Source organism: Amblyomma mixtum, unplaced genomic scaffold (genome assembly GCF_055824585.1).
Source record: "Amblyomma mixtum isolate Tamu unplaced genomic scaffold, ASM5582458v1 scaffold_33, whole genome shotgun sequence".
Lineage (NCBI taxonomy): Eukaryota > Metazoa > Arthropoda > Arachnida > Ixodida > Ixodidae > Amblyomma > Amblyomma mixtum.
Window position 1 is genome coordinate 260,611 of NW_028317730.1, and position 13,711 is coordinate 274,321.

Consider the following 13,711-nt stretch of genomic DNA (forward strand, 5'->3'; position numbering starts at 1 on the left):
TTTACGATTATGCCCTTCGGCACACCCTTTATCCAGACACATGAATCAGGCTAGCTGCACACTACAGCTGAAAGTAGGCAGGTAAAATTTTTTGTTTTCTTGACATGCGCTGTTCGCGTTTCATTCCGGCCTGACTGTACCATTATAAAGAGGTGAAGAAGAAGAGATTCGCCAACCAAAGAGGTGAAGAAGAAGAAGAACCAACCTTGGCCAATCCCAGCGCGTGGGTTTGTGTCATGTTTACTGTGGAGAAGAAGAGGAAGAAAGAGAAGATCGCCATCGACGGGCTGAGTCGACGCAGTTGCGTCACTATTCAAGCATGTCAGCCAGCGAGGAAAGCGTGCCCAGCGTCAAGCATCCCGTTAACACAGAGACCGCGTCGCCAGGACGGCGCGCGTCTGAGCGCTCCGGCGCCCTGGACGAGTACCTCCAGCAGGCGCTGAGCCTCGACGAGGAGGAGATGAAGCAGCTGTGGTCCATGGACGAGGAGGGGCCGCGAACGCCTACCAACAGCATGATCGGGGTGGCGCCAGACTCGGAGCCGTCTGCCGAGGCGCCGGCTGCAGCCCAGCCCCCCGTCTTCGCTCCGGCGGCACGCTGTGATGTGCAGTCGCAGTTACCACAGACGACGGGTACGTGCTGTGTGATGCCCAGTGGGGACATGCACAGGCGCATCATTCGCAAGCAACACACATATCAAAGTTAGACTAACGCTGCAATATAACAGCAGTATCTAGCTGGCCATTGGAAACTGTCCATTGGAACTGTGTATAGGATCAGAAGAATCAGGCAATCAGTCAGTCATTGTTTATTGAACGGTGATGTATATACAGTCTTTGTCAAAGGTAACCAGGCTGCTTGGTTTGCTTCTCATTCATATAACAGAGCCCTCACGTCTTCCCTAAAGATCAAAAAGTTATTTGAAGGTCAGAAGAGGGGTTCTTCTTACCATACAGAGATTTAGAGCTTGAGGGCTGGCATATTAGCTTTAATATACGACTGAGAAGAAAAACTTGCAGCCTGGTTACTTTTGACAAAGGCTGTACATTTCATTTCATTTGTTTCCTTAAAGGCCCGAAGGCATTACATAAGTGGGGACATATTGGTTTACAGCTGCGAAAGTGATGTGAACATGCAGAACAAATAAAAACCAAACAAACATAACAGGGGCTGTAATCATGTCAGGGTTCACCAGCAGGTGATACACTACTCTTCAAAGATATTGTCGTGTCCGGTCGCTGTGTTGAATGCAGCGAAAGACGCACACGGTACTTTTAAGACTTTGTTTATTTAAAGCTGATGAGGGTGCGACCAGCGTCGACCGAGGCAGGAGCCGAACTGGCCGCCCGAAGAAAGGAGGGAGCGGAAAAGCGTCCACGGGAGGGAGTGGCTTCCCAGAAGAGGAGGAGGATGCGGGGGTGCGGGGGCGCACCATGGGGGGGCATCTGGCGACAGCGTGCCAGTGGTCGTTAGGAGGGGCGAGTGGTCGTTAGGAGGAGGTCGTTAGGAGGAGGATGCGAGTGGTCGTTAAGAGGAGGGTGCGGGGGCGCACACACACAAAAGCGATAAGGGGACACAACACTTCCTTCCCCCTTAGAAAGTTGCCTGGTATCGTGCAGGGGGTCGGCGCTCACGCGTGGAGGCGCGCTGGCTTTGTGCGCTCGGGGGAGAAACACTTGTAGGCTGGCTGTTGTTCGCTGTGTCTCCTAGGTCTGTCCTGGGCGAAGTCTCTTCTTCCGGGAAGAGGGGCCAGGCTATGTGGGAAGATGGTGCACGTGTTCTCTCCGCTGGCGGACAGCTCTCAGACGGCGTCGTAAATCTACGCAGCTGGTTGAGATGTCGGCGTGCTACTGTGCCATGTATGTTGACGAGCCAAGAGCGCAGGCCTATGCGTCTGACAATTGTAGCTTCCTCCCAGCGTGGCTTTTTCAGAAACTGTCGGGCGAGGACGCGCTGCCCCTCATTAAGCGTGCCGCAGCGCGGAATTGCTTTTTCTTCCCGGAACGTCTCTGCCTTTGGCTCGGGGAGGATGGCTGTGAGCTGGGTTCGCATTTCACGCTCGAACATCATTTTCGAGGGGGTCTCGCCTGTTGTGCTCTGAACCGTCGTGTGCTGCTTGAAGAGAAAGCGCGCAAGGCGGCGCTGCAGCGAGCCTGTCTGATCTCTTTCAAGGGCGCGTTTTAGCTCGGTTACGTAGCGCTCGGCTTGTCCGTTTGTCGCTGGGTGGTAGGGGGCCGATGTAACTGAGGAGATCCCGTTGTCGCGATAAAACTTGAGAATCTCCGCAGACACAAACGGTGTTCCGTTGTCCGACACTACCTTGCGCGGCAGGCCGAACGTTGCAAATAGTGATCGGAGGTTGTCAATGACTGCTGCTGAAGTCGTCTGTCCCATTTGCCTTATCTCAAGCCACTTTGTGTAGGCGTCTACGACCACAAGGAAAGTGCAGCCCTCAATTGGTCCTGCAAAATCAATGTGCAGTGTGTGCCATGGTGTGTCTGGCTTTTCCCATTCTGGGACAGGAGCTTTCGGCGGGGCGCTCCGGCTGCTCTGGCAAGGCTTGCATTCTCGCACCACTGTTTCGATGTCGTTGTCAATGCCAGGCCACCACATGTAGCTTCTGGCACACTTTTTCATTGCAACGATGCCCCGATGTCCGGCGTGGATGAGAGACATAGCTTGTGCGCGTAGTTCTCTCGGCATCACAACTCGGGACCCAAATATGATGCAGCCGCGATGGGTGCTCAACTCTGTAGCTCGCCTGCGGTAAGCGTCGAAGTTGTCCCCTTTGAGTTTATGCACGTTGCCTTGTTGAACAGCTGTGTAAACTAGCCGGAGAGCTGCGCACTTCTGCGTAGATGCTGCAACTGTGCCTGCTGTAAGCGGAGGTTCTGGCAGTGCTTCGAACATCAGAACGTCTCCTGGTGGAAATGGTTCGTCAACAGTTGCGTCTAGTGGCAGACGGCTTAGCGCATCGGCGTTTTGATGTTTACTCCATTTCATCACGCCTAGTGGAGAAAACCAGTTTCTCCCTAGAAGGCTTGATCCTGTGCCCTTCACAACAAGCAGAGGTAGCGTATGGGTCTGGCCGTTGTAGTTAACCTGCACGTTGGCAGAGCCCAATAGTGGCAGATTCTGTCCTGACCACGTTCGCAGGTGCGTGTCGTCTTGTTGCAGGGCGGGTGCGTCAGATGGCCATGAAGTTCGGAACGTGTCCTCACTGATCAGAGTACAGGCTGCGCCGGAGTCCACCTCGAACTTAATCAGCTGGTGATGTACGCTTACTTCTGTAAAAATCTTCGGTCGCGTGCCGAGATTCATGGTGTTCAGGTCGTACAACACAGATGGTGTTGCTGATGTTGTTCCATGGAGATCAGATAGCGGCGTATTCTCTGAGGCGTTGACGCTGTGATTAGGCTGGGAAGGTGACTTTATCTTGGCAAGTCTCCGTTTCGTAATGCATGCTCTTTCGATATGCCCTCGCTTGTGGCAAAAATTACACGTGGCTGACTGGAATCGACATCCCTGGGGGTTGTGTTGGTCGTCACACCGCCAGCAGCGTTGTGCCTTTTTGACCGATTTTACAACAACAGAAGGCTTGCGCACCTGGTTGCTTGTCTGGTGTACCGGCTCGGTGTTCCGGCGAATCCCTCTCTGCTGGTGACCGGCGCTCTCCGCTCGAACGGCGATGTCGTAAGCTTTGCTGAATGTGAGGTCCTTCTCAGCGAACAGGCGCTGCTGCAGTGACTCGTCACTCAGTCCGCACACAAATCTGTCGCGTAACATCACGTCCAAGGGAAGCATGGTGGTGTTAGCAGAAGAAGCTGCGTCTCCCTCCTGCCCGGTAGCTGTTGTCGACAGCGTTCCAAAATTGCAGTCGGCAGCGAGCTTCTTGAGCGCGGCTACGTAGGCGCTCACAGTTTCTCCTTCCAGTTGATCTCGTCGTTGGAAGCGAGCCCGGCTGTAGACCTCGGATGGCCTTGGTTCGTAGTGCTTTTGCAGCGCTTTTACGATGTCGTCGTAAGACACTGCCGCTGGTGTGCTTGGCTGAATAAGGGCGCAGAGAGTATCGTAGGTCTGCTCCCCGCACAGCGTCAGCAGGTTGGCCCTCTTCAAGGCTGGGTCTGTGATGTTGTTAGCTTCAAAGTAGAACTGAAGGCGTCCAACCCACGATGACCACGATGAGCCGTTGAATTCTGGTATCTGATTGGGAAACCCTCGCGTAGCCATGGCTTGTCAATAGCGTTGCGTAGCGCGGGTCGAATCCACTTTCTCGTCGCCACTGTCGTGTCCGGTCACTGTGTTCAATGCAGCGAAAGACGCACACGGTAATTTTAAGACTTTGTTTATTTAAAGCTGATGAGGGTGCGACCAGCGTCGACCGAGGCAGGAGCCGAACTGGCCGCCCGAAGAAAGGAGGGAGCGGAAAAGCGTCCACGGGAGGGAGTGGCTTCCCAGAAGAGGAGGAGGATGCGGGGGTGCGGGGGCGCACCATGGGGGGGCATCTGGCGACAGCGTGCCAGTGGTCGTTAGGAGGGGCGAGTGGTCGTTAGGAGGAGGTCGTTAGGAGGAGGATGCGAGTGGTCGTTAAGAGGAGGGTGCGGGGGCGCACACACACAAAAGCGATAAGGGGACACAACAGATATATCAAACAATATTGTCTACAAAGAGCGCAGAAGCGATCAAAACCTATACTAGGTGAATTTTTAATTTCTCGCAGAATGTTTTGTGATCAGTGCATGAAGCGATGTCGTTAGGCAGTGAATTCCAAAGTGCGATTGCGTTGGGGAAAAATGAGTTGTAAGCAGACGTGTGGCCATTGATGCGTGCTATCGGGTTACCGTGACTGAGGCGAGAGGACGTTCGTAGTGGGGCAGTTAATAGAGGGTGCCATGATCTTGGGTTATAATAAAATGTATGAAAACATGCATGTTTTTATACAAGTGGGACCCCAATACTCGAGCGGGATTTGTTGAATGGGTCTTGATTAGAGTTGGTGAGTGGCGACACCACGGGGTTAACCCGAGCATCCGCAGGGACATCCCCACAGGGGGATGATGGTGAACAATGCATCACCACGGAACCGAGCATCCGCGCTTAGCCGTGCGTGGCATCGCCGTGTCCGGGGAAAAGGGGATCCTGGTGGTTGAGCCGATGCCGAGCGTTTGGACCCTTAAGGCCCCTCGGCGGAGGCAACACACCACTTTGGCCCCAGCTTCCTGTAGACGGCACCTCCGGCCTGACCCGACCGGGGGAAATCGGCAGTCGCCTTTTCCTATCCTCCCCTCTATCTTTCACTTTCCTATCGCTTTCTTACAACTCTCCTGTCTCCTCCTCTCTTCTTCGTTTGTTCCTCTTTTTCCTGGCGGCGAGGGTTAACCGTGTGTGACCAACTACCCTGAGTTGAGTCATATTAGGTTATAGTTAAGGTGTACAGCTGGCGTGGGCAGGACTTGCTCGCAAGTTCCTGTCGCGTCCCCTTGTTGGACTCCATGGTGGGTGGCTGGCACCATGACCGAAAAACATCAATTTTTTATGGCTCCCCCCCCTTTCCAAACCAGATCGCTCTATCAAAAGAGGGCGGGACGAGGCAGCAGACTTTTTTGCGAAGAAGAAACCGAAATTCTCAAAGTTCCACGTAATCCACAGTCAAATCGAAGAAAAACAAGCCAGAATAATATCCCTACTCATTGTGTCCAAATGCATGACAGATACCTTGGGCCCTGGCTACAAGGTTTCATAAATGGCCAGTGGCGACTTATTGCTTGAATTGCGTGACAGCATCCAATGTTCGAAACTCTTAAACATTACATCTATAGGGGACATCTCTGCCTCCGTGACTCCCCACTGATCTCTCAACACAGTCTGAGGCGTTATCATAGAAGCTGACTATCTATTTAACAGATGCCAAAATGCTTCAAGGACTCTCCGACCAAAATGTAACGGACATTCACAGGATCAAAATCCGCAAGGATAACAAGGAAATAGATACTAAACACATGGTCCTTACATTTAACACCAGCAGCTTACCCGAAACAATAGATGTGGATACTTGAAAGTTAACGTCAGACACTACATACCCAATCCCCGCCGCTGTTTCAATTGTCAGAAGTTTGGCCATGGCTCACAGAGTTGCCGCGGCCGCAAAACCTGCGCGAAATGCGCTTCAAAGGATCACCTGAGGAATATGACGTAGCATTACGCTTTGCAAACTGCGAACTAGACCACGCTGCTTACTCCAGGGCGTGTCCGTCCTGGAAAAAGGAGAAAGAAATCAGCACCATAAAGACCAAAGAAAACATTTCATTTAAAGAAGTGAGGAGGCGTTTTGCGCTTGCCAATACATTCTCTTTCAAAGCAAAACCAAACTTCGCTGATGTGGTGCGCAGGGGCGAAGCACCACACAGCACTCCAGCACCTGCCGCGGCCACTTCCACCGCGTCTGTGGCAGTGCCATCCACGCCCCAGGCAGGGACAGCGAAGGCTGCCCTGCCATCTCCAATGCAGGGAGTGCCGGCCCATGGGTCGGCATCCCGCAGGACTTCCCCCCGTCGGGGGAGGCCTGAAACTCACACACCCGCGGCTTCCCCGCTGTTGTCCAGTATCTCTGGCGAGGTGATGGACCTAACCCCTAGCCCGCCTGCTTTACTGCGGCGGAACAGCTCTCTTGAGCGAAAAAAAGACAGGGCCGTCATCACGGCCCCAGAACATAAGTAAACCCCTCATCGTTCATCGTTCCGCTCATTTAATGTCCTCCTAGGCTCAACCCTTTCGAGTAATTTTATTCAGCAAAACGGAGTGTCTCAAGGATGTATTTTAAGCACAACCCTCTTCGTTGTAAAAATGAATTCAGTCACGAAAATTATCCTAAGGGTTATTATGTATTCCGTCTATGTTGACGATCTTCAGATAGCGTGCACATCTTCAAACATATCTACATGCGAAAGAGAAGTACAGCTAACAATCAACAAACTGGAAATATGGGCAGACAAGAATGGTTTCCAGTTCTCTGCACAAAAAACAGTGGCCTTACTTTTTTCACTCAAACGAGGCTTGCATTCAAATCCAACATTACACCTAAACCAAACCGAGCTGCCTTTAAAAAAGGAACACAAATTTCTAGGCATCACTTTCGACAAAAAACTTACTTTCCTGCCTCACATAAACGCACTGAAAAAGAAAGACGCAATCGCTGAACATACTGAAAGTCCTTTCACGCAAACACTGGGGTTCTGATCGGGTATGCCTTCTACAGATTTATCGCTCTGTAATGCGTTCCATTCTAGATTATGGTTGCATAGGGTATGGATCAGCAAGGTCGTCATACTTGAAACGACTGGACCCAGTGCACAATTTGGGTTTGTGCCTTTCAACTGGTGCTTACAGGACGTCGCCTATAAAAAGCCTGTACGTAGAAACCAATGAACCACCACTTGCAGACAGACGAACAATGCTCACATGCTCATACATTTTAAAGATCCGTTCTCAGCCTAAACACATCTGTTACCCACTCGTTACAAAGTGCCCATCTCGAACACTATTTACCAACAAACCTCTCGCAATCAGGCCACTTCTTTGCTTTGAAGAGAAATGCCGAGAACTAGACATAATCGACACATTGCCTAATATTGCCCGCAAACCTGATCCACTCCCGCCTTGGTACTACCTGCCTTCTGTGTGCGACTTCACATTAACACAATTTCGGAAAAAAACACACCGCATGAGAAGATATCACAGAACATTTTGCACTAAACGAAAAATACCGGGAATACGAAGCATTTTATACCGATGGATCAAAATCAGCACACTACGTCGGAAGTGCTGCGGTTCAGAATAATTGGGAAAAAACATTACGGCTACCCGAATGTGCATCCATTTTCACCGCCGAGTGTTACGCACTCTCTGTCGCTTTAAAAAAATAATAAATGACAACATTCATAACAATATCATTTACACTGGTTCTCTGAGCATACTAACCTCACTTCTCCATAGAAATGCAGTCACACGAATAATCGGTGATATCATACACGACATAATAACAGCCACAACACAGGGACAAGACATAAAACTTCGCTGGGTTCCAAGCCACATCGGAATCACTGGCAATGAGAAAGCGGATGCATGTGCTGCGAAAGCTCGAAACAAACAAATAAATTAAGTGAACATTCCCTACAAAGATGGCATGAAGTTACTACAGCGTAAGCTCAGAGATAAATGGCAATCTGCATGGAATACCGAAGGTAATAATAAGCTGCACTTAGTAAAACCCTTCATAGAAGAATGGAAGTCATGCTCGCACCAAGAACGTTTCATGGAAGTTATTTTGTGCCGCCTCCGTATTGGGCACACACACCTTACACACAACTTTCTACATAGAAGACAAACCTATTTGTGAAAAGTGCGGAGATGAACTTACAGTAAGCCATATATTATTCTCATGTACGAAATTTGAATCACTAAGAAAAATATATTTTACTAGATTTTACAAACAACACATTGCTTTTTATCCTGCATTGATTTTAGTTGAAGATGCACTTGTCTGTATACCGTGTGTTTTTAGCTTTTTAAGGGAAGCCGGCATTCTTCAAAAACTCTAATTTTCTCACCCTGTGCTTCTCGACTTAAATGATACACCTCAGCCACTCTCTCAATCCTGAGAAGGAGGCTGAGGTCTTTCTTTGTCTTGGCTGTTGGGAGCCTCGAGATCCTTGCCGAGCCAAGGATGTCCGCGGAGGTTACCCAACCTTTAAAAAGCTTCTGCAAACAGACATTTCTGAAAAGTTTGTCCTTCATCAACTAGGTAGTAAAAATAGCTCTTAGGCCCTTTACATCACCGCTTTTGTACACTGTTTTCTAACTGTGCACAAACCAATTTTTCCATACCTTGTGCTTGGCGAATGATGGCCTCAGTTGCCTATGTGCCATAAAACCCAACATAACACTTACAGCCTTTTCAAACTCTGCACAAACCAATTTTTCCATACCTTGTGCTTGGCGCATGATGGCCTCCGTTGCCTATGTGCCATAAAACCCAACACAACACAAAACTTACAGCCCTTCACTCCAGACGTGCAGTCACTCCTATACTTGGTGACATCATACTCAACATAACAACTACTCAAGGGCAAAACGTACAACTCTGCAGGATACCAAGTCATGTCAGAATTAAAGGCAGTCAGAGAGCAAACCAGTGTTCTGCTCAAGGCCGTTGCAAGCAAAGAAAAAAAAGTAAACATACCCTTTAATGAATGCATGCCCTCGGTGCAGCGTTAATTAAGCACGCATACCAGGAACGTTTCAAGGAAGTGACACTCTGCCTGCTTCCTATAGGAACACACACCTTACTCGTAACTTTATTCTGAGAAAAAAAGAGAAACCGCTTTGTGAAAAGTGTCGAGATGAAATGACAGTAAATCACGTTTAATTCTCATGCACGAAAGTCGAATCGAAAAACGAAAGCAAAATCATTGTAAACAGTTTTTACCCACTGCCTCAGTTTATTTTTTGATGCACCTGAGCCACCTTCTCATTCTTGAGAAGGAGGCTGAAGTTTTTATTTGGTTGTTTGGTAGGCTCAACATCCATGCCCAGCCAAGAATGGCTGATTAGGCTACCTGAGCTTCTTAAAGCTTTTACTATTAGCAATTTATAAAATTTATTTCTTGTGTTCTCACTGGGTAATATATACCAATGTTACAGGCCCTCTACTATATCGATGATTTAAATATTTGTATAAAAGTCTGCACAAAACAATTTCCTTATACCTTGAGCTTGGCGCATGGTGACCTTAGTTGCCTGTGTGTCATAAAACGCAACAAAAAAAAAAACAAGCAAGCAACCACGCTTAATTCACAGGAGTTATGGTTAGTACGGAGCATTTCACCCGACATGTGTATTAGGGTTTACCTTATTCGGTTAACATGACAGCAACTTCAGCTCTCCAATTTTAGGAGGAGTCTGTTTTGCGTTCGGCACAGTCCGTTTATGCTGCACCTCCTACACTTTGCCAAGCACTGAGAGAAGTAGGCTGAAACTTTTTTTGAAGCGTCAGAGGAGTGCATCTTCCCTGTGTGGAACCCTCAGTCCAGGGCGACTTTTCTTATGTCCTTGAAAACTCATCGTAAAGTTGTTATGGACGGAGTTCCGACCGAAGTACTGAAATTTTTCTTGCAAGCGCTATCTCGAAGAGAGGAGAGAGAGAGACTTTAAAGAATAAAGGAGTGGTCTGCCTGGTAGTGAGCCATCTGCCATCTCCGCTCAGATCTGCCCTTTCTCTCTATTAATACTGAAGTGATGTCCATTTCACTTCCACTGAAGGAAAGTGAAGATTAGATGGCATTTTTTTGTGAATTTTGTTTCGCTCTTTATGATGTCGATATGAGAGAGAGAGAGAGAGAAACTTTAATTTACCAGGAATTCGGGGCACGCCCCAGGGTCCCCGCACGACCCCACTGCACTCAAGTGTTTATGTTCCGAAGGTCCATAACACTGGCAGCACGGCCGGTGGCGATGGTCTGCACGGCCGGGTCCTCCGAGCGCAGCAGGGTCTCCCAGTCCTCCCAGGTCTTGAGGTTCTCTAGGTACCGCGGGGGAGGGTCCGCCGGGCAGAGGGAAAGGATGTGGAGGGAAGAAGCGAAGGGTTCTGGGCATAGGGCGCAAGCAGGAGTGGGGAAGGAGGGATGATAGTGGGTTAGGATAAGGGGCGAGGGGAGAGTATAACAGACACGCAACACTCTGTCGATATGATCACAATTACCATTGCTGCAGGTGATCCCGGCGCTGCTGTTCGCCCGAAGCCAGCGGCCATTGAGCGACAGCACTCGATATTCAACACTGCGCCCCTATCCACTGGCCTGGTCCTGGTCCTCCTGGTCGGCATCATTGCGGCCTTTGCCTACGCAATCATCTTCCGCGGAGGCCAGGTGTCCGGCCGAATAGAGAAGAGATCTCCAGGGTCGGCGAACGACACCGCAGGGGTTTTAGGCTGATCCAAAATCCGTGAAAGCAGCGACAGCTAAGCTAATAGAGACCAGCGGGACGCAGGTTGGGCGTCGCAATCTCGGGCTTGTCGGCTCTTCTTTCACCGAACCGCCTTTTACAGCGTCGGCATGAACTCAAGAATTTAAATGTTGACTCGGTGTTTCTCCGACAGCTTTTTTTTTTCTTTGCCGCTGCAGACATTCCAACAAAGGTTACTCTACGTATATAATAGGAAACTGAAAAAAAAAATGAAATAAGCCTGCACTAGAGGTACTTTTGAGATTTGTTTACGAAATATGCCTCGTAGGAAAAATACCTGAGGCTTGCTAAAGAACCTCAGGTATTATTCTACCTTTCATGAAAGTCTGAGAACCAACACCATCTTCTAGCAGTAATAGGCTCGGAGCCCTGTCTAGCGAAAGCTTATAAAAGTGTTCCGAATATCTGAATAAGTCTTGCTCTTCAGTCTCACGACCCTGCTGATGCCGTAAGTACCCTGGTCGCATTCCGAGATCTCGTCATACATTCTCAATCCATCGTGCATCTCAGTCCACCTGCAAATAAAAATTCAGGAAGGCGTGCATCGAGAAACCGCAACCAGTCAGGAGGATTGCCTTCGCCGCAGCCTTTAGCGCTGCTCTTTTAACTGGTAGCCTCAGTTGTTGAGCATTGGATATTACTGTTTTTATTACTTTTCATCTGTTCATTCTGCGCCATAAATATTTGCGAAGGGTGGCGAAGAAAAATGGGTTCTAAAGGAAATTAAGGGCGCAATAGCCTCAATTCACACCTCAACTACGCCATGAGGGGAGGTATGAAGGAAGGAGTGAAAGAAGAAACAAAAAGTGGAGATAGAGTGGAGGGCTCCGGATAAACTTATGCCACCTGAGGGTTCTTCAACGAGCACTTTTCTGGCACAGCATACGGTAGACTTTTGAGTTTCGCCTCTACCGAAACCTTGCCTCCACTGCGGGGATTCTTACCCGCGACCTCGTTATGAGCGGCCGAACGCAACGCAAAAGCCACTGCGTCACCGCTTCAGGTAGAGAGCGTCAGCCCCCAGCATGGGCATCTAACATCGCTTAACTAGCGTCAGCACAACAGACACGAACACATCAAGGACGACGAACCAGTTTAGCATCTAACATGCAGATGCTGATGAGTTACTACAGCACGGTTTCTGAGCGTCTGGGAAGAGCGGGTCCTGGTGGTTTACCAAGAACATGGTGCTTGAACCTTTAAGGCCCCTCAGCGGAGGCAATACACTACTTTGGCCCCGCTTCCGTTTGACGGCACCTCCGACCTGATCCGACCAGAGAAATTCGGCAGTCGCTTTTCGCTATCTTTTACATTGCTTTCCCTTTGCCACTACTTTTCTGTCTCCTCCTCCCTTTATGTTTTGGGGTGCACAGCTGGCGTTGGCAGGGTTTTCTTTTAAGCCCTTGTCCCGTCCCATAGCTGAGCTCCACGGTGAGGAAGTGGCAAATTGGCCGAAAAGCAAATATTTGTTATGGCTCCTCCCCTCCGTTATACCGATCATCCTCACGAAAGAGGGCGGACTGAGGTATCAGCTAAAGAGTTCTCCAAAAGGCGGAAACATTATCCAAATACCAAGCCATTTTTAATGAGCAAACACGTAAACCAACCCGGACAATATCCCCCTTTGCCCCGCAGGGTCGCCTGCTTCATGCAGACGTTGGTGAGTTGCGACACCACGGGTTCCTGAGCATCCGCAGGGACATCCCCGCAGGGGGATGATGGTGAGCAGAGCGCCACCACGGACCCGAGCACCCGCGCTTAGCCGTGCGTGGCATCGCCGTGTCTGGGGAAAAGGGAATCCTGATGGTTGAGCCGATGCCGAGTGTTTGGACCCATAAGGCCCCTCGGCGGAGGCAACATACCGCTTTGGCCCCGGCTTCCTGTAGACGGCACCTCTGGCCTGACCCGACCGGGGGAAATCGGCAGTCGTCTTTTCCTATCCTCCCTTTCATCTTTCACTTTCCTATCTCCTTTCTTACAACTTTCCTGTGTCGTCCTCCCTTCTTGGTTTTCTCCTTTTTTGCTGGCGGCGAGGGTTAACCTTGTGTGGCCAACTATCCCGAGTTGAGTCATATTGGGTTACAGCTGACGTGGGTAGGAATTGCTTGCATGTTCCTGTCCCGTCCGCTAGTTGGGCTCCATGGTGGGTGGCTGGCACCATGACCGAAAAGCTTAATTTTTTTATGGCTCCCACTCTTTCTAAACATGATCGCTCTCTCAACAAAGGGCGGAACGAAGATGACTTTTTTCAAAAAAAGAAAAGTGCCTTTTCCAAAATTTGATGTTCATAGCAAAGCAGAAGAAACACAAGCAAGACTCATATCCCTATTCTTGTTCTCAAAATGCTTGACGGATGCCTTAGGCCTTGGCTACAAGGTATCAAAAATGGCCAGTGGCGACTTACTTCTTCAACTTCGCGACATCACACTGCCACGTATCATTGTAGCGTCCGTTCGTTCGCGCAAGGCCGCAGAAAAGTGGTGTTATCATTTTTGTTCGTGACGCGAGAAGCGACCGGACTAATCTCCATTGATCACAGCCATGCCGAGCTGCATCTACGTGTTTCCAGATTACTCTAGATGATCTCGACCTGTTATCTCGAAGTTTCCTTGCCGGCTTTAAATTGAACGATGCCGCGAGCAGCGGGCATTCGTAGTTCGACGATTGACGAGCACGTTTGTTGCTTACGCTG

At 49.6% G+C, this 13,711-nt stretch overlaps 1 protein-coding gene across 1 annotated transcript; it reads left to right on the forward strand.

The window, feature by feature from the left end:
- The first annotated feature begins 319 nt into the window (after positions 1 to 319).
- On the forward strand, positions 320 to 12,636 carry LOC149324442 (uncharacterized). The gene is made up of 2 exons (XM_089565531.1): positions 320 to 632; positions 10,768 to 12,636. The coding sequence occupies exons 1-2, from the start codon at positions 320 to 322 to the stop codon at positions 10,986 to 10,988; spliced, it is 534 nt and encodes a 177-aa protein (XP_089421657.1). The 3' UTR covers positions 10,989 to 12,636.
- Positions 12,637 to 13,711: the final 1,075 nt, after the last annotated feature.